The 25,424-nt window shown below is 28.3% G+C and overlaps 1 protein-coding gene and 1 long non-coding RNA gene across 2 annotated transcripts in view; one reads left to right on the top strand and one right to left on the bottom strand.

Annotated features, from left to right (window-relative positions):
* Positions 1-4,000, top strand: part of LOC149886010 (uncharacterized) — a 169,967-nt gene extending 165,967 nt beyond the window's left edge. The window contains exon 4 of the long non-coding RNA XR_016453809.1: positions 3,897-4,000. This is a non-coding gene — a long non-coding RNA (uncharacterized LOC149886010). The remainder of the gene's footprint in view (positions 1-3,896) is intronic.
* On the bottom strand, positions 42-18,122 carry LOC145184580 (replication factor C subunit 2-like). Its single transcript, XM_090091949.1, has 11 exons — positions 17,813-18,122; positions 16,268-16,337; positions 14,483-14,524; positions 12,626-12,732; positions 11,963-12,064; positions 11,774-11,874; positions 11,366-11,460; positions 11,207-11,269; positions 9,526-9,591; positions 2,942-3,136; positions 42-245 (listed from the first exon to the last, which is right to left on the bottom strand). Exons 1-11 carry the CDS (start codon positions 17,917-17,919, stop codon positions 141-143), a joined length of 1,053 nt encoding a protein of 350 aa, XP_089948075.1. The 5' UTR covers positions 17,920-18,122; the 3' UTR covers positions 42-140.
* Positions 18,123-25,424: the final 7,302 nt, after the last annotated feature.

Genomic DNA, 25,424 nt, shown 5'->3' with positions numbered 1-25,424 from the left:
ATTGCATTTGATTTTGCTGTTTGACAAAAATCAAAACAAAGTGAAAATAACTACCAATGACAAAAAAAAAAAAAATTCTCTTATTTACAACAACAACAAAAAACAATTTTTTCTAGCTCAAAATTTTAACAACTACTTATTTAAAGATTCTTCACAGACTTTTGACAAAGTCTTGATAACATTCCAGACATTTGTAAAAGGGAGCTGACACCTTCGGCAATTCTCATGTGCGTATAACCAATTTCCTTAAAACAACCAAATAGATTTGTTAAATACATAAAAAAACCATAACTAAATCTGAGTAATTATTTATATAAGTTTTATTTTTAATATTTAATATATTCCCATGTTCTATGTCAATTCCAAATGAAGAAAGACTCATTCATACACAAAATTATATATATATATATATATATATATATATATATATATATATATATATAATATATATATATATATATATATATATATATATATATATATATATATATATATATATATATATATATATATATATATATATATATATATATATATATATATATATATATATATATAGTCAAAGAAAAGGGTTACAAGATTCTCAGGAAGAATTTTATTTTATTATATCCAAACTGAACAAATCAGTGTCTATTATCTGTGAGGAATAGTTTAGATATCATTATTCATACTATATTCATGATTAGGGAAAAGTCATTATCTGGTACAGTTTGTAGGCTGATGAAGTCATTAGTCCATATGTCTTCAAAAATGATAATGGTCAGAATATTACAGTCAATGGTGAGCCATACAGAGACATGATAGCTAACCTTTTTGCTCCCCAATTGAATAGAACTAATGTTATGATATGTGGTTTCAGCAGGAAAATGCTACATGCCACACAGCATGCAATAAAGTTAATTTCCTTAAATAAATCTTTGACAAACCATCATTTTCATGAAATGAACCTGTAAAGTAGCCTATTTATTCGTAAAACTAAGTGTGCACTAAAAGACAAAAATCAATCGAGCACTTGGAAGCCAACATTTGACACATATTGCAGAAACATAGCATGATTTTCTGTGAAGACTGTATGAAAATTGGACCTCCAGACAACACCATCTAAGCCATGTCAAAAAAACTATTTTTTAAATAAAACCTATTTTATGGTCAATTAAAACATTTTTCTGTATTTTACTTCAATTTAAATCCATCTCTAAAACACACCCTTTACTAATTTAAACTAGTAACGCAATTATATTAATATATATGAACAACAACTTCATACAACATTTTCTAACTTAGGATGTTATAAGTGGAAAGGTATTTGGTCTAGGAATTAATTTGTGCGGTTTTTAATTGAAAATTGAAGGTTTATTTTAAAAACTAAATGGATGAATACATTAATGAAAATAGTGTCCATCGCTAGTCACTACTTTTGCCCATCTTTCCAGCAGTTTACGAATTCCGTGTCGAAAAAATGCTTCATCCTTAGAAGTGATCCAATCAGAGACCCATTTTTCGATATTTTCTGAAGAAGTGAAGCGCTGTCCAATCAAATCGTTATTCATGCAATCGAACAAGTAGTAGTCAGAAGGAGCAATGTCCGGAGAATACGGCGGGTGGGGTAACACTTCCCATCCGACATTTTCCAAATAGTTTTTGACAGGTGTTGCGACATGTGGTTGAGCGTTATCATGCTGAAAAATGAGTTTATCATGTCTGTTACCCCAATCTGGTCGTTTTATGACCAGAGCTAGCTTCAAATGCATTAATTGTTGTCGATAACGTTCTCCATTAATAGTTTCACCAGGTGTCAGAAGCTCATGGTACACCACACCTTTCATATCCCACCATATACACAGCATAACCTTTGCACAGTGAATATTCCGTTTGGGTTGTGATGGACCTGGTTCACCTGGCTTTACCCAGGCCTTTTTTCGTTTAGGATTCTCGTAATAAATCCATTTCTCATCACCAGTAACGATTCGATGCAAAAATCCCTTTCTTTTCTGTCTTTCAAGCAGCAATTCACAAATGGTCTTTCTTCTTTCCACGTCTCTGTCTTTCAATTCATGTGGAACCCAATGAGACATTTTTTGAATCTTACCCATGGCTTTGAGGCGTCTGGAAACTGTTGATTGTTCAACTCCTAACGATTTTGCAAGGTCCTCTTGCGTTTGACAAGAATCCTGATCGAGCAATGCTGCCAATTCTGCATCTTCAAATTTTTTCGGCTGTCCTGGTCGCTCTTGGTCTTCCAAACAAAAATCACCACTTTTAAACCGTGCAAACCACTTCTGACACGTTCGCTCAGCTAGAGCATGGTCACCATAAACTTCAACCAAAAAACGATGACTTTCGGTAGCACTTTTCTTCATGTTAAAGTAATGAAGAAGAATCCCCCGCAAACACTTTATCAGGAACAAAAATCGACATTATCAGTTAAATTAAAAATAGTGTTGTTTACGCTTAAATAAAATGATTTATAATGAAAATGATGCGCAATAACAGTGATCTTCGCACGCATGCGTGGCTAAACGAAATGCTGAGACAATAAGCTAGTTTCGTAATCCCTTGTCAAACCGCACGAATTAATTCCTAGACCAAATAAATTATTCCCTTAGCTGAAATCTAAGTAAATCAGCAACTCAAAAACAGTATTGAGGGATTTTAAGAGAAATAGAGTACATATTGAGGGATTTTAAGAAAAATAGAGTCCTCTGTTAATAAAGTTCAGAATGCTCTCAAAGTCACAAAAAAAGGATTGAAACTAGAGGCCAAAAAGTGTTTTGCTGTAAACATTCTGCATAGTCAAATAAAAAATCACTAAAAATACAGTAAAATTTGGTGATGGAAGCATTATGACGATATTTTAAGAAACTTTATACATTTAAAACAATGTGAAAAGTGACTAGAAAACAAATTCTTTTTACTAGCTTATTAAAAAAACATCGCTTACTTTTATATACTCAAGTTTTAAATACTCTGCCATGTCATGGTTTTTACAAACACGGAAAATAACTGTGATTATGTCAACAGCAGAATAACCCAATCTCCATAAGTGAGCCATAATTTTGTAAGCTTCATCAATATTTGACAATATACAATGATTCAACATTTCTTTGATCAGAATAGGATGAGGCTCATCACATACCTAAAAAAACAAAAACATAAATGGTTTAATTATTTACATATTCAAGTCTGCATTGTTAGGAGAGATTGTGATTTATCAATGTGTTTGTTGCAAAAAAGCTACATTATCACAGTGTGGTTTAGTTCCCAAAAACATGACTACATAGCTACAAAGGCATTTCTGATTAATACAGTAAGACTATCTATAATATAATTCCTACAGAAACGTTTAATGTTTAATGCTTAACGTCGTTTCTTCATTAGTTACTTTGGCTGAAAGAGTGCGTTCTCTAAATGCATGCTGCCATTGGAGAAAGATCTTTTAAGCGAGTTAAAACTTTTTCCTTTTTTGAACTTAATTATCAGTTTAGATATATTACATAAAGAATCATATTAAGATAAATAATCATCGTTAAGATCATATTATAATTGAAGAAAGTATATAATAGTTATATATACATTTTTATTAGATATTTAGAAAGGACTTAAATTTTTATTAGAAAAAGTAGAAAGGATTTAAAGTGGAAAGGATTTTAACTCTTTAAACCGTTTATATTTTGTTTGTTTAAGTTTTTCTTTTAGCAGTTTCATTTTTACTAGCAAAAAGCAACCCGTAATACGGGTTATGGTCAGTCTGTTACTTAATTTATAGTATTTTATTTTCTAGAAAGAAAATAGGGGTATGGATGTTATTTATAGTTACACTAATGCTATTTCCATAAAATGGTTATTATTGCTTTGAAATTTCTGTTATGCTGTTAACTATTTTTGTTCTTCTTTAGAAAATTTAGAAAAATAAATTAAACTTTTGTGCCAACACTGACATGGCATGTCGCATGTTATTGTATGTAAAGGTTAAATTTTGTTATGAGGATTACAATTCCTACGACAAAAAAAAAAAAAAGAAAAAGAAAAAAAGAAGAAGGTAAAGAGTATTGTTTGTAAAAATATTTTTTGTATCTTTTTAAATTTTCTTGCGTCATTTTAAAATTTTTGTTTACACACGTTTATTGTTTGCATATATGCTTTTTGTGTGTATGTGGTAATAAGTGCTTTATAATTGTTTTATCAATGTGTTTTTATAATAATGTAAAGTGTTTTTTATTGTTTGTGTATGTGGTAATATGTGTTATATAATTGTTTTAAAAATGTGTTTAATTATGTATATAAGATATATATTTAACCTTATATACATATTTAAACACATTTATTGTGTTTATAGTTGGTACATATGTTTATATTATGTTGTTTCTGTGTTTTTAAAGTGCTGTGACTAGGTAAACATCTATCTGAAAATCAATTAGTGTATTTTAGAGAAGGAGCAGAACAAATGGCTTTAGATTGTGTAGCTCAATGTGATACACACCCAATGGCATGGTTTAAGTTGAATACTGAAATAGAAAGAGCACATTGCTATTCGTATGTAGACATTCCTTATCACTTTATATTTGATGATAAACATTGTAAATGGAAGGTTAGACAAAGGGGTGGTGATAAGGTGATAGTAAGAATTTATAAAGTTAATCCAACTGGAGAACTGTTTTTTCTTAGACTGTTACTTTTCCAAGCAAAAGGAGCAACATCTTGGGAGGATGTGCATACTGTTAATGGTATTGTCCTTGAAACGTTTCCTGAAGCATGTGTTTTGAAAGGTTTGTTGCAAGATGACACCGAAAGGCAGAATACTTTCTGAGGCGGTTTTTACATGTATGCCAAAGCAAATTAGACAGTTGTTTTCAATTATTTTGACCTTTTGTGAACATGACAATCCTTTACATCTCTGGAATACATACCAAGCTTTTATGATGGAAGATTTCATTCACTGCTCAGTCCTACTTCTAATAGCTGAACAAGCTACTCTTTATCAAGTTAAAAAGATTATTAATCAAAGTGGTGAAACGCTAGCTGATTACAATCTGCCTGTTATTGATGAGTTTATAAGCTTTAATCTAGAAAATTTTGATGACAATGTTCAACAATCTATTGACAAAGCCAATTGAATAAGACTGTTGCTTAATGTCAATCAGTTAAATGTATGTTATGCTATCCTTGCTGCACTGAATAAGCAACCAAGTGTAGAAAATCAACATTCTAGATTGTTTTTCATGGATGGACCAGCTGGTAGTGGAAAAACCTTTACTTATAATTATTTGATTGCTGAAACCATAAGTAGGGGCTTTAAATCTGCTACAGCTGCATGGACTGGCATAGCAGCAACTCTTCTTACAAATGGATCTACATTGCATGGCTTATTCAAACGTCCTGTTCCAATATTGGATAATAGCACATGTAATGTAACTCCTAACTCTATACACAGGCATTTTTTAAAACAAGTTAGTTTTTTTTTGCTTGATGAAACATCCATGATACCTAAACATCCCTTAAATGTAATTGATAGGTTGTTAAAAGATATTTGCAACAAAAACTTTCCAATCAGAAGAAAGATCATTCTTTTTGGTGGTGACTTTAGGCAAGTTATGCCAGTTGTGAAAAGAGGACAACCAGCTGAGATAGTAGAATCATGTATAAAATGTTCTTTGCATTGGCAATGGCTGCAGAAGTTTACATTAACTGAAAATATGAGAGCACAAGATATGAAAGGTGAATTTTCCCAATGGCTACTAAAACTTGGGAATGGAACAATACCTGTCAAAGAAGAGGATCCTTTTAAAGGGTGCATTGAAATACCAAATCAGTGCATTATTAGAGAAAATGAATTGATTGTTGAAAAGATTTTCGGAGATGCTGATCAAAATGATTATTCTAAATGCATGATTTTTAACACCAACTAATGTTGATTCATTATCAATCAATGAAGAAGTGCTTGAATGTCTGCTGGGTGAGGTCAAAATTTATTTAAGTGTTTATCAAATTGATACTGATGACCTTAATGAAAGAAATAACTTTCCTGTTGAGTTTTTGAACATCATAACTTCTTTAGGTATGCCACCTCATTGTTTAAAATTGAAAATTGGTTGTGTAATTATGCTACTTAGAAATTTAGATCTCAAAGCTAGGTTATGCAATGGTACTCAAATGAAAGTTTGTGTTCTTCAAAATAATTATATTGATGCAGAGGTTTTGACAGGTGTTTCTGGTGGTAAATGGGTTTTTGTTCCTCGAATTCAGTTGGCTCCATCAGATTCTAATTTACCTTTTGTTCTGAAACGTCGTCAGTTTTTTGTCAGATTGGCTTATTCAATGACAATTAATAAAAGTCAAGGTCAAACATTTGATAGGGTTGGGGTATATCTCAAAAAACCGTGTTTCTCTTATGGTCAACTATATGTTGATGTTCAAGAACTAGAGCATTTAGCAATTTGTTTTTCAAAATTGATAATCATCTTATTCAAGGTATGGTAGGTGAAAAGTGTTATACAAGTAATATTTCTAATGTTCTTAATTTATAGTTGTTAGATTTTCATTTCAAAAATTTACTGTTTGTAGGTTTTGAGCACATTTTATATGTATAACTTTATTTATTATTTTAATTTTTTTTTTCATAGTTTTTGATAAATATATCAGTCATTTAATATTGTTACAAAATGTGTTTGTATGTGTTATATAAAGCCAAATTTGTTTATAGTTGTATATATGTTTAAATTATGTTGTTTCCATGTTTTCAAAGTGGTGTGACTTGGCATTATGTTGAGCAAGATTAATAACCTTGCCAGCCAAGCGATGTACTTACAGCAGAGGTGTGACTTGGCAGCATTTAGTGCCAGGCGGTGTTACTGCTTTAGAGCTAGTTTGTGTTGTCTAGCCTTTTTTAATTACTCTGGAAACACATAATAATGTCTGTTAACCTTGATCTTTAAATCTAGGGTGTTTTAATGTCCTAAATTTGAAGTAATTGAATAACTAATATTATAAAAACAAATATACCTTTATGTAGTTAAATGTTTAGTAAAAAGATAAATATAGTTAACTTTAAATTGGTTTTCTAATTTTGCCTTTCATATTTTAATTTGGTTTGTTATTTTCGCTGGATTTTAGGATCAAGGGTGTAAATATTCTATTTTTATGTGTTATTGTTGTGATGTTTTGTGTTGACATTCATTTTTAACAATAAACACCTTCATGTTGGTGACTATTGTTAAAGATGAATAATAGGTAGTTTCATTATTGGAACTTACTGCTTTTATTTATTTACTAAAAGCCAAGACAGCATTATGCTAAAATTGCAATTTATATCTCAACTGTATTTTTTTTTCTTTTTAGTATTGCAAATCCTTTTGTACTTCGAAATAGATTTTATAGTTACATTTTTGATAAATGTTTATATTAACTGCCATGTCAAAATAGGTTACTATAAATAGGTAAATCAATTTTCAGTTTTTATGTAGTTTTTTTTTTTTGTTCCTTTTTTTTGTTGTTGTAATTATGGTATCATAATTCCTTTTTTTTTTTTTATCTTTATAATTTACGATTGATGCATTTATACGATTTATAAATAAAAACCTGATTACCTTTTATTGTAAATTTTTGTCTGTTAAAATGATATAAATATATACAATTAGTTCAATTTTCTTTTAAACTTTCTCTATTTTATGCCTAATAATTTGTTGTATGTAAGTTAGGGGATCTTTTTAAATAGGAGGTGAATATTGTAGTTTTGAGTATTTGTCAAATATTGAGTTACTTAAATTTTAGAAGGTGTTTAACTAATTAATTAGCTTAGTTTACATTTGCAACACTTTTGAGGAAAGAAAAAATTCTTATACATGTAAATCATTGTTTTACATTTTATTATTCTGGTAAAAGGTCTTCATCAAAACTTGATTACTCTTAATAAAAATAACTCTTTTCTCCATTCTCCTGACCACCATTAAGGCAAAAACGGGGAAGGGAGGTCCTTTATTAGTGTCAAAATATTTAAGAGAAGTAAATTTCGAGTAACAAAAGGAATTTTTATTAAATGGTAGCAAACTACCATTTACTAAAAACTATTGAAACAAAGAGGCCATATATAAAAATGGTCAGATTAGTGCCATATATAGTAATGGTCAAATGTTCAGTTATTTAAATAAACTTATCTAGTTGTGTGCATTTAATGTTTTAAAGACAATTTCCTTTTTTTAAGAAACATGTATCAAGGGGATACCAAAAAATTAAAAACTCATTTATAATTTACGTTCGCTTTAAAATAATCTTATTAGTTAAAGTTCATGTTATAAAAAATTTTAGAAGAATTTAGCTTTACTTTTTCGTCAATTTAAAGCATGATGAAGTGTTATTATTTTGTGTCACTAACAAAAAACATATTGTTTTGAACTTAGTAATGTCAAGGAAAATAGTTCTGCTTTACACTGATATGACCTATGTCATTTGTAAATTACTCAAACAATGTTAAATAATTGGTAAATTATTTTACCTCCGCATACTTTTTATTTTAATTTTACAGATGATATAATTTTTTCAATTTGTAGGCGTTTTTCTAAAAGGGTATAGTTAAGGTTTCAAAACTTTAAATTGTGGAAAATAGCCACTATAAATTAAGTAACAGACCAACCATAACCCGTATTACGTGTTGCTTTTTGCTAATATATAATAGCTGGAAAACGCAACACATTGCCCCGGGTATTCCAGCTAGTGTAGAACAAAAAATAGAAAGAGAAATTTATTAAACAAATGAACAAATTTAACGATAGTAATTTAGTAAAAATGCAGAAAGTGCAGATTTGATGAAGCATTATCAAAATAAACAGATATGCAAAAATTACATATTTTGAATTCAATTTGTGAGAATCATAAATTTGATGTAGAAATAACCTCCTATTTTAACTTGTCTCAGTGAGTTGTATAATCTCATATTGGGAAATTTTAACTAACATGCTCTATTTTTTTTTAAAAGTTTGTTAGAAACTATCCTAACAATTGCTTCTATTGAAAAATTGTAGCACCACAACCTAACAATGCTCTGTATTGTTTTTGGTTAAGACTTCTATATGTAACTATATTGTTTATATCTCCAATGTTGTTTGTATTTTTTTATATATCAGTAAGTAACAGAGTAGGAAAAAGTAGCTCATAGAGTATCAATTTGTTTTGACTTTGCTGTATTGCAGAAACTCACTAAAAATGTCATTTTAAATTTAGTAAAAATTTAAAATGACATTCTTAGAAAAATTTAAAATGACATTCAAAAATTAAAATCTTTAGAGTTATTTCTGAGTTTTTCAAAAAAAATTCCCTATTTTCCAGGTTTTCTAGGTTCCAGACATGAACCTAGCAAGTATCTGGTTTTCTATTTAAATTTACTTTAAAAACAAAAAAGAAATTTTTCCAAATATATCTAACCAGTCTTAGTGTATTTCCTATAGCTAGGAATAAAAAATATTTGGATCTGAGTGGTTTTACACAGGATCATACTTGTTGTTTTATAAAAACACTAAATAATACAGACATTACCTTGAAAACATTTTCTGGATTTACAAACCCAAATCCTGTATGTGTGGATTGAAGATTGTTTATTGCCTGAGAAAAAAAACATTTTATATTTTAAAAATGAATCTAAATAACATCTTAGACAGGTATTTTGAAAAAAAAAAATTACAGAATTCAGAAATACCAAAAATATTTATTTCAGAATTACGTTCAGGATGTCTTTGTATTTCAACAATCAGAAATATTTAAGCAATCAAGAATTTAAGACTATCAACAAATTTTACAACAAAAAAATATTGCTAATTTAAATTTAAAAAAATATTACTAATTTAAATTAAGAAATTTGCATTTGAATATTTAGCTGTATCAAGATGACTTTATAAATGCATTAGAAATGATTATCAACTGACTAGTGAATTTATTTTACAAAAGATGACAGTGAAACTAGTAACTTATATAATTACGAAATTATTTTAAATTGCCTTTGTTACTTGAAAAGTGACCATAAATGTGACTCAGTTGTAGATGCAGTTTTCATAAACAAATGGTAATGGACAAAAGAAAGATTAAAAGCACCCTAAAGAGATTTCTCTTTTCAGACATTAAGGTGCTCATCTTTCTCATTTTAAAATAAAAGTTTAAAAAATTATAACTTAAGAAAATCAAGTTGATAAACTGTCATATACAAAATACCACTACCATTTATCTATTCATTTTAAAATTAGTTAGTTTTCAAGTTATCTTTACAGGGAGCTTTAGTTTTTAAACAATCACTAATTAATGATATGTGATTTCTTTTGTGAAGTGAAAAAATACTAAATTTCTATTTTGCAAATATAGCATACTTTATAGTGCATTTTGAAACTTATTTCTGAACTCTATAAATTATTTTGCAAACTTTCCATAAAAGATTTGCATGGTCTTTACTGATTACTAAACCATTTGATTATAAGCAAACTTAGAAAAAATCACAGTCCTCTATTAAAACTCATTCAATAAGACTTTATCAAGTTTAAATTTTTTCCAAAAAAATAATTTGATAGACAACTCTTTTTATTTATTCACCAAATCATTTTATTGTCGAGGGTACATATAAGTTTTGAGGGATTTATAAAAGATGTCATTACTAGCATTAAATTGCATCAGAACATCTTGTAATAAAATTCATGTTGAAGAGCTATCGTTTCCTGCTAAAAATCAGCATGCATATGCCAAAAACATGTGAGTACTAGTTCCAGCATTTTAAAAAATGTTGACATTGACACCAGTAACAAAGAATACAAAGGGAGGTCAGTAAAGTTTGAAGACAATCAATTGGAGCCATTATTTGAGTAAGATTCATCACAAACTTAAGAGTAGCTTGGTGAAACCTCATGGGCAGAGTTCATATGCCTGAAAGATGGGGATAAGTCATAGGCTAACAACAGTTTGAATAAATTAGATTGTACCAATTTCTTTGAAAAGCTTCAAAGTTAAAAAAAAAAAAAAAAAAAAAAAAAAAAAAACCATCAGAACTTATTAACCCCAATATTTAAAAACCGTAATATGAAAAAGATTTTATAATAAAAGTTAAAGAAAAATTATATAGTTTATTAAATTAAATAATATAACTAGTTTTATAATTAAATAACTTTTAAAAAGTAACTGTTCCACTCAATTTAATTACTTAGTTTAATTAACAGATTTTATTGTAAAATCTTTTTACCTGTCTCATATCTCCCTGAGCAGTGAAAACAATTGCTTCTAATCCTTCATCAGTCTTTATTACCTGAAAATTTTAATGCAAAACAAAATAAAAAGTTTACAATAAAATAATGTGCAAATATTTATAATAGACATTTTTGTAACTAATAAATCAACTAACCTTTTCTTTGTCACAAATATCAAGGAGGCGTTCTAACAACTGAGCATCAGTCAGCTTTGTGTACCGTAAAACAGCACAGCGTGATTGTATAGCCTCTTATAAATGTTAAAAGGAAACTTAGGACTAAAATCCATAAGAAATTAAAAAAATAAAAGATAAAAAAAACAAAAAACAAGTCATCAAAATTTTTAATTTGTTATTGACAGTACATGACATTAGCACTTGTCTGGATTAAATATTACTGTGAAATTTTTATACTTCCTTTCATAATATGCTCCTGAAATAACTAAATTATAATCCAATTGTTGGATTTACTTCTATTAAAAGCAAATGCAACAATACAGCACTTTCTTCCATTTAAAAAATTTTATTATCTCAATTTATAATGAAAATGTGTTTTAAATTTACCTATTATTTTATCTGATTGATTACAGGCCAATGCAAAACGCGTTGTCTTTGAATAAAGTTCCATTGTCCGCCGTAAAGCTTGCTGAGCTCCTGAAGTCATACTAAAAAAAATGTTAACATAAAATTTGATTAAGGTTAAAACCAAGACCTGAAGAGAGTACAAAGCATTCTGATTGCATTTTATCTTACCTATCAGCTTCATCAAGGATAATTATCTTATGTCGACCTTGTGGTAATGTAACTTTTTGCTGTGCAAACATCTTAATTTTATTTCGAACTACATCAATACCTCTAAAGAAATTGAACAAATAGTAAATGCTTAAACTAGATTTGAATGCAAATAAGTCAGGGGTCAAAATTAAAACATGATAATTACAAACATTTTTGTAATTATTGTACAGCAGTTATTGCAATAACAACAATCACTAGTACAATGATAAAACAAGAGGGGGATGCAGGGGAATTGGTGATTAAAATCATAGGAACCACTTATGAAGTGGCCATTGTTAAAGGCTATCTGTTATTTTATCTGTTCGTTACTTTTATGATTATTGCAGAAGCAATAATCATAAAAGCAACTAACAACTTATTAAAAGTTTACTTAAAAAAATTACTTAGTTTAAATTAGATTTTTGGACATTCCAAGATTGAATTTCAAGTACTTCAAATGTAATATTTTAATTTTTTTATTTCTTATTTAACTTTTTTTTTTTTTTTTTTAATTACATAATCAAATAAGATTTATTATTTAGTTTATATTTCTATATTTACTATATTTTAATTTATTATCATGTAAATATATTTCATTTACGTTAAATTATATTTATTATTAGATTATATTGTTTAGTTAACCTTTCATTAGAAGCATTAAGTTCCATGACAGCATCTTTATATGACGATGATAGTAATTGCCTTGCTAAACATAAAATACTAGTAGTCTTCCCAATGCCTGGTGGACCCTATTAACAAAAGTAAAAATTATTAAAAATAATGCTCCAAAAAGTCTTAAAAAAACTTTTCTAAAAATATAATCTAGCAGTAAATGATAAAATAAATAAAAAATCAGAATTTTTGACTGTAATTAAAAACAATTTTCCCATATTTAAATCTATATAGTATTGAAAACTAAACTATTAAGGAATAATTCCATTTTGAACGAACCCAAAAATGTGATATCTGTCACCCATCTCAGAAGCTGCTAATTTTGAATTAGCGTTTAGTTCCTTGTGGTTCCTGAGATCAAGACACTGGTTCCTGACTCATTTTAATACTTTTTGTGCCACAAAATTTTGACCAAACCAAAAATTTGTCAGGTTTGTTTGAAGGCCATCAATCAAGTTCTGGTGCATTGTGATGAGTATATAAAGAAAAGTATATACAAATTTTTTTAATGAATTTGTTTTTAAAACCTCTACTGTTGTTATTTTCAGACTTTTCTTGGAAATTCCTCATTTTAAATAGCCCTATCTTAGTTTGTACAATTTTTTCATCAACGTGTGCAATAACTCATAGCAATATATTTAAAAAAAGCAGCAGCCACAAAAAATAAGCATGGAACACCCACATCTCATTCATTTTGTCAATAAGTTATAATTGTTTTAGTTATAGAAATAGTTGGAAAACTGACACTTATTTTCTTTTAACTGTTTCTTTTATTCATTTAAAGCAAAAACAAAAAATTATTTTTGTTCAAATAGTTTATGACAGTAATTGATTATATTTTAAAATATTTTCACATTCTATATTTGGATTTGAATAATGCCATAAACAATGTAAAATGTCAGTTCATTGTTAATAATTTAGCTCATGCTTTATAGCATAAGCTAAATTATAAATATAAATTGTAATATAAACTGCTTCATAGCATAAGCTAAATTACTAACAATGAACTGACAACAGTAACATGTAGTATTTTGAGACATTAACAAAAATTACAAAAAGAGCCTGGAACAAGAGTCTATATCTCAAGAACTGCAAGACAATGACCACTAAAATTTGGTATATTTACTTCTCTTCAAAAATGTACCTTGCACTCCATAAAATAGTTGAAATATACAAATGACCTAAAATATGATTGAGTTTCTAATACTATTACAATATATATAAATATATTTCTAATACTATTATAATATATATAAATATATTTTAAAATTAAAGCAAACTATTAGATCAACATTTATTTTTTTGTCTATTAATTACCTAATAAATTCTTAAGTTCTTAATATTTTGCAGTTCAGTCATGGCCAAATTTCAACAGCTTTTTTTTGTTAAACTTGTGATAAAGAAAAACTCTATACAAGACACCACGTGTGATTGCCATTCTTATTCTTAACCTAAAGAATGTTCAATAATCATCTCTAAATCTGTAATTATAATAAACTAGTGATTATCAATAATCATTAGTTATAAACTTTAACTATTTATTTTTACAAACTTACAATTTTGCATAGCTTAATCTCCTTTTAGTACAACTTAATATGCTTTACATAAAAACCTTATTTGCTTTGATAAAGTACAAAACATAATATCCCAAAATAAGTTATTATACTTTTAATGATTTTGAAAGGAAAAAAAAAAGAACTAAAAGTACTTGATGAAAAAGATTTTTTGTTCTTTTCTTATCTAAAGTAAACCAGCCTAATATATATATGTATACAGTAGAGAGCATATACATAAAACAAAAGTTGTAAAATTTGTTGTTATACTTACTGCTATTATGATATTGGGAACATTTCCTTGCTCACTGAATACCTGTATCAAAAATGTATGATAAATTGAAAATCCACTTTTAGATATTAAAAACTATTATTTTTTAAAATTAGACAGTCTAATTTAATGAACCATTTTAAATTTCCTGATTTTTTTGAATTACATTAATGACATAATAGAAAAATTAAGTGGTTTTATAATCTAGATTCAAGAGATTTCCTATATGTGGACTGTTAAATTTAGGTCTTTTAATGTATAAAAAAAGACCATTATTACAAGGCTTTCCATTCAACTTTATTTTTCTTAAAATAGCAACATTTTGTCATATTTTTTTCTATATAAACCTACTTTTAGGTAGGCAAATATAATATTTAAGTAAAAAATATATGAAGAAACACTGCATTCACTAATAATATTATGGTATATCAAGATAGGAGCAAACACCAGAAATAGTGTAAAAAACTTTTTGTTACTAATACTTCATTTCAAATATTTCATATCTTTCATTAATTTAGGTCAGCATACTTATATTGTGCTACATCTATATTCAATTTTATTAGTTCTAAATTACTTCAATTTTTTCTGAAAGTCAGAAAAACACAATGTAAGAGAAGCGAGAAACAGATGATGAAAAATACTACTTTTTGGAGAGTATGATTGTTTTAGCTGATGCACTTTTTTTTCTGTCACACAAGTCCTTACCAACTCAAAGTTCATTCAAGTTATAATGCAATAAATTTAACTTATTGAAATTTCACAGATGGTAGAATAAGCTGAACAATTGCCATAATAACAAGTAGCACTGCCAAACTTTGCATATACAGGAAGATTAAATATTGCTTATGAACTTTCCAAATATGCCAATGCAAATAAACTATTTAGTAATAAAAAGTATAAACATTTCATCTTTTTTTTTTAAAAAAAAAAGTAAAAAATCTTTATATTTTAAATGTAAGATAGAACCTTTTAATTACAATTTTAATTTAGTAATAAAAAGTATGAAATGTAATTTTTTTTTTTAACTTTGTGCATAACTCTCACCAGAGTCAGGAGCATTAATCACAATTAAAAAATACAGAAAAAAAAGTAAATATAAAATCCTTTTTCTTTCTTTTTAATTAAAATAAGATTAGCATGCTAACCATATTGAAAATAAATAAGATTAGTGTTTTAAAATTAAACTTTTTTTGGTTTAATACAAATACTCCACAGGTCTTCTTTTTATTAAGTTCTGATTTTAAAGATCATTGGCCATTATGGTCAAATTCAAATAGCAAGTATAACAAAATTGTTTTTTCAAATTATATTATCCATAAAGGCTGAATCATTCCACAAAATTAATTGCATATTTGTGAAATACTTTTGTTGTATTTTTTTTTTTAAAAAAAAAGTATTAACAAAGAAATGAAAAAACAAAACAAAATTTGGTAAAAACTGATTTTATTGTCATTTTTTAGCTGAGCATTTTTTTTGGGATCATTTCTTTATATATTTTGTTGTGTTAACTCCATACTTACTTATAATTAGGCTAACATTTCAAATAAAGCAATATGCATTTTCTTAGCAAATACAGGTATAAGTTCAGTGACTTATACTTGGGTACCTGCTTGGATCTGGAGGCTTAAGTTTTTTAGTTCTATTATCTAAAAAATTAAAATTTTCTTAATACTTTTAAAAACTATATATTAAGAGATTTTAATATTTTTGAATACCAAAAACAAACCATACAAATATACTAAAAAAGTGATTTAAAAATCATAAATACACATCTAAATAAAAACCTACCTGGAGCCTTTTAACTGTTTCTTCATTTCCTGTAATATCTGTGAGTTTTAAGGGGCGATATTTTTCTACCCTAACATAATAAAAAACATGGTAGTTGTACTTAAGATCATCTGGTGTTTATTATTTAAACTCAAAGTTTGTTTTGCACAACCTACTGTACCAAATGGGTTGGGTGTTTTACAGCAGTGGATTTGGACAATAAAATACTCATAATTTATAAGACAATATAAGAGGATGGTCAATCAGAATGTTAATGTTATTGTAAGGATAAGGGGTCAAAAAGTGTCATTCTTTTGTATCATGAGATATGTACACACCTCCTAACAACAGTAATCCACCTAAATGTTTTTTGTTATTAAAATGTTGTTGATTAATATCAGTTAAAAAAGTGAAATGGGGTTCTTTCTTGAAGTATTTCAATCTCTTATTAAGCTGTGACAAACAAACACTTCCATAGTACTTGCATGAACTCTGTGGGTATACATTCGTAGACATCATTTATGACATTTAAAACTTCTGGAAAAAAAAGTTGATATAATATAAAGAACTGAATATTACAAAAGTCAGAACAAGATTTCAGGACATTATTAGTATTTGTCAGATATTTTAGTGGGTTTAGGTTTGTTTGATGCCTCAATGAAAATTATGTCTAAGATAATTTATGCAATGATCCATAACCCTTCTCCTGAAGTCTTTATAGTGAAAGCAAAAATAACCAAAACAAGTACTGGCATCTAGAGTTTAATAATTTTGCAAACAGAAATTTTATGAAAATATTGAAAACATTTGTTATAAATTACATGAAGAACTACAGAAGAAACAAATTTCATACGAAATTCTTTTCTTGCATTTGCAATACTCTTAAACTGAATATGCCATAGAAAATTGAAACTGTTTGGGGGACCTTAAAGTATTGTTATATATAAAATATTTTCTCTTATAGCATTTTAATGAAAAAATTAAAAATAACTTGAACAGCGTAGCTATTTATTTTGAAAGTGGCCATTTCTCAATTTTACTTTTTGGCACATAATCTTGAACACCTTTGATACTTATATTGTAAAATTCAATAATTTCTACCTAAATAGTTACATTTATTTCATTCATAACCTCTAGAATTCTTAATAGCATGTACACAACTTTATGTCTGCCGACATAAAATATGTCCGAAATATATGCGTATATGTGTGCATTTTTAAATACATTTATATAATAATCGTTTCAGTCATATTTTATCTTTTTTAAATGTCTGATACTATGTGTTATTAAATAATTTTTACTATATAAAATTCTACTTTTATTACCCCATTAAACTATTTCTACCTTTATTTGTGAACTTTCTTTACCATATTTCCGTCAATGTTAACCAATAATTTTCTAACATTTTTGTTACTACAAAATATATTGATTCATCTGGATTAATATCAGTAGTCAATCTCATTTAGCTAGATTTTTATAGTTGTAAAAACATTCATGTCTTAACTTGTTTTAAAAATAAAACAACAACAAAAACAAATAAAGAAGCGCTTAGGTTAACAAATTTACCATGGAAGCTCGTAAGATTTTTTCTCTGCGGGATCTAATTTTACAGAGGTTGGAACATGTGTAGAAGTTCTTTGAGGTTCATCAACATCCATTTTTTGATCAGCCATTTTTATTATTTCCCGCAAAAAAACAATACTCGGGTTATTTAAGGCCTATCCAATGCAAGGATAGATATAACTAGATATCTAACTCGATGCAAGATATCTAACACAATAAGATATCTAACTCAATGCAAGGATAGATATAACTAGATATCTAACAAGATAGATATAACTATATATCTAACTCGCGCTTCCGCAGTGAAGCAAATTTTTTTACCAGCCCAGGTTTGATTTGTTATCTGTCCAATTATGTCTGAGACAAATTTTCTGCCGATATAAAATATGTCAGAAATATTTTTCTGCCCACATATTTTGACACAACTATATACAGCTATTCACGAAAGTTTAAACGATTGCAGAATTTTTATCAAGTATGTTTGGTTTTTGTTTAATAAAGAAAATCCGTAAAATGATATCGACTTAATTTTTTTTATTTATTAAAGAAAAAGTAATTAGCTTTAAAATGAATATGAACATGTTATAAAAATTTTAATATTTAGTTAGAAAAAAGCTTTTACAAAAAATCTTATAGGAAAAATAAGAAGCACAAAAGTTTAAACGAATTGCAACATTCGAACAAAAAATGAAAAAAAAAGCCAAATTAACATTTGAAGTGTCCTCCTTTGTTTTTATAGCAAAGATAAACTCGTTTATCCATTGATTCAACTAATTTCATGCACATCACGCGAGGTACCTTCAGCCAGTACTCATTCAAAAGTTGCTTTAAATGCTGAGTTGATTGAATTTCATGGTATGTCAGTTGATTGTCGATCCAAGACCAAATATTTTCGATTGGGTTGAGATCTGGTGATCTAGGGTACCAGGGCATCACATTGAACTTTTTTTTCAAAAAATATTCTTTGATTGAGTGTGCTGTATGAGCTGAAGCCCCGTCTTGTTGAAAGATGAATTGCTTGCTTCTGCCATACAAGTGTCTGATTGATGGAACTAAACACGTTTCCAATGTGTTCTTGTAGGTGTATTGATTAATTCGGTCTTCATACAGCTCACAGAAGCCTATACCTTTGTGAGAAAAACATCCCTAGATGCCAACCGAACCTCCACCGCCTTGTCGACGATATTGCAAAAACCTGTCTGAATATTTCTCAGTTGCAAATCTTTTGACATAGATTCTTCCCTTGCGGTTTACAACTTGAAAGTTAGCTTCATCACTCCAAATAACTTTTGCCCACTGTTCTACAGACCAGTCCAGCCTTTCTTTGGACCACACTTGTTGTTTACGTTTATCCGTGATTGAAAGAATAGGTTTTTTAGCAGCTATGTAAGTTCTAATACCTTTGTCCAACAATGTTCGTCTCACGAGCTCTCTTCTAACTTTTGGATTATTTTTTGACTCATTGAAGATTTGTGCTAGCTTTTTGTAGCTGAGTCTGGGGTTTTCTCTGCTCATTCTGAATATACCATTTTTGTCACGGTTGCTGAGTTTGGATGGTCTCCCAGTACGCGACATGTTGGAGACGTCCTTGGTAAGTTCCCAGGTTTTGATGGTTTTTCTAACGCAATATTCAGAAATGTTAAGTATTTTGCCTGTTTGAACGTTTGTGTGATTTTTTGTCCTCGCAAAACCAATAACTTGCCATTAGATGTCACTAGAAACTGATTTTCGACCCATTTGCACGCAATTGAAATTAATTTGAAATTACAAAAATTGGACTGGAGAAAATTGGTCTAAAGTTCTTTTTTCTGATGAAACATGTATTAAACAATTTAATGTTACAAACAACTTTGTAAGAAGACCAAAAAACTGTAGATATATGCCAAAATATACAGTTAGCAGTGTCAAGGCTCCTGTGTATTGTATGGTTTGGGGTGCTATTTCTGCCAAAGGACGTGGGCCATATCATTTATTGTGATATTCTTGGGCATTATCCAAGAATACCACAATAAACTTTGCTGTTTATTGTGGTATTCTTGGATAATGCCCAAGAATACCACAATAAACAGCAAAGTCTATTTGGATGTTATGAAGGAGAAGTTGCTACCTTTCATGCAGATCTTGAACTGCACTTATTTCCAACAGGATGGTGCACCATGCCACACAGCCAAAATTGTAAAGAAGTGGTTTGCTGATGAAGGAATTCAAACCCTTGGAAATTGGCCTGGGTCATCACCAGATCTTAATGTTATTGAAAATTGTTGGCATATTATGAAAGTAAAAGTTGCTGCCAAAAAGCCTAGATCCTATAATGATTTAGTTGAAGCAATCAAATCAGTGTGGAGCCATGAAATTACACCAGACTATTGTACAAAACTTGTTAACAGCATGCTAAAACGTATCCAAATGGTAATTGACAATAACTATGCTTCCATTAAATATTGAACTTTAATCATGTATGTGCATGTACCTATCATCTTTGAAATTGTTATAAACACTTATTTTATTGAAAAAAATAAAAAAATGTACTAATAAATTGTTTTTCACACAAATATATTGATTTCAGAACATAAAATATGTTGTTCCAAGACTTTTGGCCACCACTATATATATATATATATATATATATATATATATATATATATATATATATATATATATATATATATATATATATATATATATATATATATATAGGGTAAAGTTGGGAAATTTCGGCAGGGAGATAATTTCGGCACCCTTTCAAAAGACACCTAAAAATATTTATTTATTGGAATATTAAAATCATAGTTGGGTATTGTAGCAAGATAAACAATTTTCCTAAAAATATTGCTTTAAACTTTTATTTTTACATTACAGGTAAGTTAATTTATGATTATTAGCTTTTTCTTAACATTTTTACCAATTTGAAAATGTAGGATAAATGATTTTTTCTCGGAAATTTTTACCAAAAGTTGTTATTTATTTTATTCAAAAATATAAACTAAATAAAATGTGAGCAACAATAAGATGAAACTCAAAGTATGTTACAAGATATAAAAGTTTCCCCAAGGACTGCTCTAAGGAGATAATTTCGAGTGTGTGTTAGCATCATATAATGAGTTCAAAACATGTAAAATATTGAAAAATGTGGAATATATCTATTTGATAGAAATGTGTTTACTGAAGAAGACTTTGCTACAGCTAAGGCTACTAATCACTTGTATGTTGTATCAAAAATTTCAAAACCAAATATTTTCTAATGAGGTTTCTGTTTTGGGTGATGTATTCATACTTTACTAAAATAAGGGGTTCAAAAAATATGAACTTTGCAATTGCAACGCCCTTAAATGCCAATCAGGTGTAACAAATTCCATTTAAGAGACAATTGCTTTATACAATGCAGATTTACAGCTGTTTATATTTTAATTATATTAATGCATTTTCTTAAGTATGCCGAATTTACCGTATCATTGTGCCGAAATTACCATACTAGGTCGCTAATTTCGTCATTTTTTAGTATTTTGTAAAACAAATTTTACACAAAACTTTGTAAGTTTGAAACAATTTTTTAACTATTATTTAATAGATATATCTGCAGGACATTGATATGGATGATTTTTTAACGCTATTAAAGCAACCATTGTCTATAAACAACAAAATAGCTTAATACGCTGAAATTACCCTACTTTACCCTATAAGGCGTTCTCAAAGAAGCAACTGGAATTTCAAAGAATATGGTTAACAAATGTTGCATTGTGAATTATCGTTCAAATTATGACGGTGAAGTATCTACAGCAGTATTTTTGTTTCCAAAAAATGAAGAGTTGAAAAAAAATCGGATTAAATTTGTATATAAAAAAGATTGGACACCTTCTAATTCTTCCGTAATGTGAGGAAGGAGAACTAAAATAAAAACGACGATCGGTAGGAAAACATACACAAGATGATTCACCAACTCTTCACATAAATAAGTGATAAGCGTTAGAAGAAAAGTTTAATACAACTGTGAAAAAACGTAAACACCGAGACGCGTAAATGATAAAGCAAAAAAAGAATTACAGTATCGGACAAAACATGGTGGACAAACTCAAATTTAGAACGAAATTTGATCAAAAACTAAAAAGAACTAGTAAAACAATTGTACATATTAATTTTTAAATAGTTTATTATGTTCTTAACAAAACTTAAAACGTTTGAATCATACTAAGAATCACAAAAAAACTTTATAACACATTTTTCTCAACAAACTACATTTTTCCTTTAACAAAACAAGGTGGACAAATCAAAACGAAGGTTTTTAATAAGATTTCAATGTCTTTATTCAATTTACCGCATTCTTTTGTTTTCACTCTAAAATAATAAAATAGATTTTGGAACGTCTGGCCAATTATTTTTTCAATTAAACTAAAAATAGATTTAACTCGTGATATATGGGGTAAATTGCAACTTAAAATGACTTACGACAAATTAGGAAGTGTTTTACGTGAAAATATAATTAAAGATTAAAGAAAATGGAATTAACGGAGTTACTATTTTCAAGATTGATTTTTGGTTCAAGTTCAAGCCCTTACATTCTCGGCGCCACCATTAAAAAAAAGCATATATCAAAATGCAAGGACATTTATCTAAAAATCGGTGCTTGCTCTGGAAGGAGATACTTATGTTAATGATATACAAGCAGGTGGAGAAACGGAAGAAGAACTTATCAGGTTTAAAAATGAATCAAACCAAATCTTAATGGAAGCTGGTTTCCAGCTGCACAAATGGCATACTAAGGTAAGCAAATTGGAAAGCGACGCTGAGGGCAGGTCAACAAAAATACTTGGGATTCCTTGGAACAAAGAAACTAATCAACTATCGATTGACTTTACTGCTTGCATCAATATCGGAAATAAAGAAGTGATGACAAAAAGGACAATGCTATCCGCTATCAACAGTGTCTTTGACGTATTAGGATATAGTGCACCTGTTTTATTCATTGGAAAAATGCTATACAGTCGTTCATTTTGCATAGTCGCTAGCTTAAGTGACTTTCTTAAAACAACGAACGTTTTAAACTTGACTAAAATTAATGTGGTAGTTTGACAACGAAGTTTCAAACCAGACTAAAATTAATGTGGCACTTTTCGTCCAATACAATTCCGCAAGTTAGACATCTAGTATATATAATATATCATTGATTTCATGTTTTAACTACACTATCTAAAAATATAAAAAGTATTCGATTATATAGTGAAATTTTGACTCAAAAAAGTACTTTAAATACGCCATCATTTGAAATCAATTTAATTGACATAACTTACGTCCAAAATAGTGTTGCAATAGCTTATTTGAAAGACAATACTTGAACTATGCAATAAAAAGAGAGGTTCAAAAATTATTAATTATTTTGTGCTTATTAGTAGCAGAAAAAATATCAAATTTGAAAAAATACTTTGAAAAAAAAAAATTAGAAAAAACTCTTTTATCAACAATTTCAAATGCAAACGGCATGATAATTATACAAAAATATATATATTTTATAGAAGCTGTTAAGCAATAAAATGGTATACAATAATGTCAGTTTTGAGAATGTTTTTTTTTTACTTTTATTCGCCACCTGGCCCACTGTGCAATACCATACAGGTATATGCGCCGCAAAAACTATTGCACCCCAAAAAGTTACTTATTGAAATGTAGCTAGTCCGATTTACACCTAAAAAGTAGAAGAGTTTGATTTTTTTTCATTAAAATGTTTAAGCTAATGGAAAAATAAATCAGCTTTTCATTTTTACAACTTTAAGTGATTATTTTAAGCCTTTTCTAAAAATTTCTCTGATTTTTAAATCAAATATTTCAGTAAAAACACCATAAAACATGTAAAAGTCAGATTAAGTTTGCAAAGTTGACTTTTTTATAAGCCCTTAAGTGCCCTTTTCAATAATAATCATAAAGTTAAATTACTTTGCAGTATTATTTTTTACATTTTTGAGCCAAGTGCAACCTAATAGAGATGTGATTTTTGGGGTGCATTTAGAAAAAAACTTAAAAGTCAAAATCTACAACAAAAACAATGTTTAATAATAACTTGAAATCATAATAACTTAAAATCATAAATTTGAAAAGAAGATTTACTTATACATAAGTTCTTTATAAAAAAAACTATTCATCCTTCTCTGATGTATTATTATTTGAATTGAATAAACTTTTCCTTGGATATGTCCCTGTTTTTTGCAAAGCTTCAGCAGGAAAAATCTTTGCAGGTTTATTGCCCTCAACACGACACGCTAACTTGCTGCACTGAGATTTTAAAACATTGTGGCATTTTGGACATTCCCTAAACATTGCTACTTTACAAATGTTTCCAGTACAAACACATATCTATTTACATTTAATAAAGATTTTCTTTACTTCTTCTTCTTTTTCTGCATTTTGCAATTGTGCTTGAACCTTTTGTTCTTTCTTTTCATTAATGCTTGCAACTAAACTCAAAGTGTCTTTAGCTTTCATTGACCCATGAACTTGAGTTATTCGTGTTGAACTGGTAGAGAGATTTGGTTTTACTTTTCTAATAGTCATAAATCCTGGTATCTCCTCAAGTTGGAGCACTTTCAAACTTTTCTTTCCAATACAATGCTGATCCTCTTCTTCTATCAGGAGAGACAACAAATGATCAATCAGGGGAAGTCAGAGTTGATTGCATGGATGAAACTGATGCCTCTTCAGGAGTTTCTATGCAATTATATGCTCTATCAAATTTGTCCTGCTGCATGAATTCAATGCTCAAGGCTTCATTGGTTACACCAACTCGCTTTGCAGCTTTTAGGAGAGTGGGTTTTGTTGCCCATTTATGCCATATATTTGGTAGAATAAGCATGAATGCTTCTTGCATAATGTCCTCTTACATTGTTTTCTTTGCAACATACTACAGCTTCTGCCAACTGTTTATTTTTTGCATTTGTGTGCTTTCCTGCAACAACTGCTTCTGATTTACTACTTGGGTTTATTGAGTTTGTTCCAAAACGTAAAGTAAGCTTTGTTGTCATTTTAAAAATATTTTCATTTTTTATTTCTGTATAGCAAATAATATATATATATATATATATATATATATATATATATATATATATATATATATATATATATATATATATATAGTTGCTTTGACAATAATTTAAAGCAAAAACAAGTAAATCTAACAAAACTGCTAAATGTGGTACAGTTATATATGTATAACAAAAGTATGTAATAGTTATATGCAGTTTTAAGGATAATCATTGAATAGTAAAGAAAAATTAATGTGGTTTTTGGGGTGCGTATGATGTGGGTTTTGTTGTAAATAACATGCTAAATAAAAAAGTAAGTTTGCAATCACATAAAGTAGGTACGTTGACTGATTTTTTAAAATTGAGCATATACTAAAATGTTATATATCATTAGAAAGCCCTTCAATACAGTATTTTAAAGGTGAAAAAATTATTAAAAACGAACAATTTAAAAAAAAGTTATGACGTTTTTAGTAGCAAATTTCCGATATATGGATTTATTGAAAAAATTGGTTCCAAAAAAATTTTTTTTTACACTGAAATTGTTATAACTTTGTCAAATCTTATCCAAATGCCTAAACCTTGGTATCAAAAGGTAGATGTAAGAG

This window comes from Hydra viridissima, unplaced genomic scaffold (genome assembly GCF_058129835.1).
Source record: "Hydra viridissima isolate aposymbiotic clone 2 unplaced genomic scaffold, HvirCarnegie_v1 scaffold_7, whole genome shotgun sequence".
NCBI lineage: Eukaryota > Metazoa > Cnidaria > Hydrozoa > Anthoathecata > Hydridae > Hydra > Hydra viridissima.
This window is presented reverse-complemented; position numbering and strand designations above follow the sequence as displayed.

Excerpts from the sequence above, each read along its gene's own strand:
- LOC145184580 (XM_090091949.1), bottom strand. The coding sequence starts at position 17,919 with ATGGCTGATCAAAAAATGGATGTTGATGAACCTCAAAGAACTTCTACA. Across the intron at positions 14,525-16,267 it reads AAACAGTTAAAAGGCTCCAG|GTATTCAGTGAGCAAGGAAA; the intron begins GTAGGTTTTTAT and ends TTTTTGATACAG. Across the intron at positions 12,733-14,482 it reads TTCCCAATATCATAATAGCA|GGTCCACCAGGCATTGGGAA; the intron begins GTAAGTATAACA and ends TTTTGTTAATAG.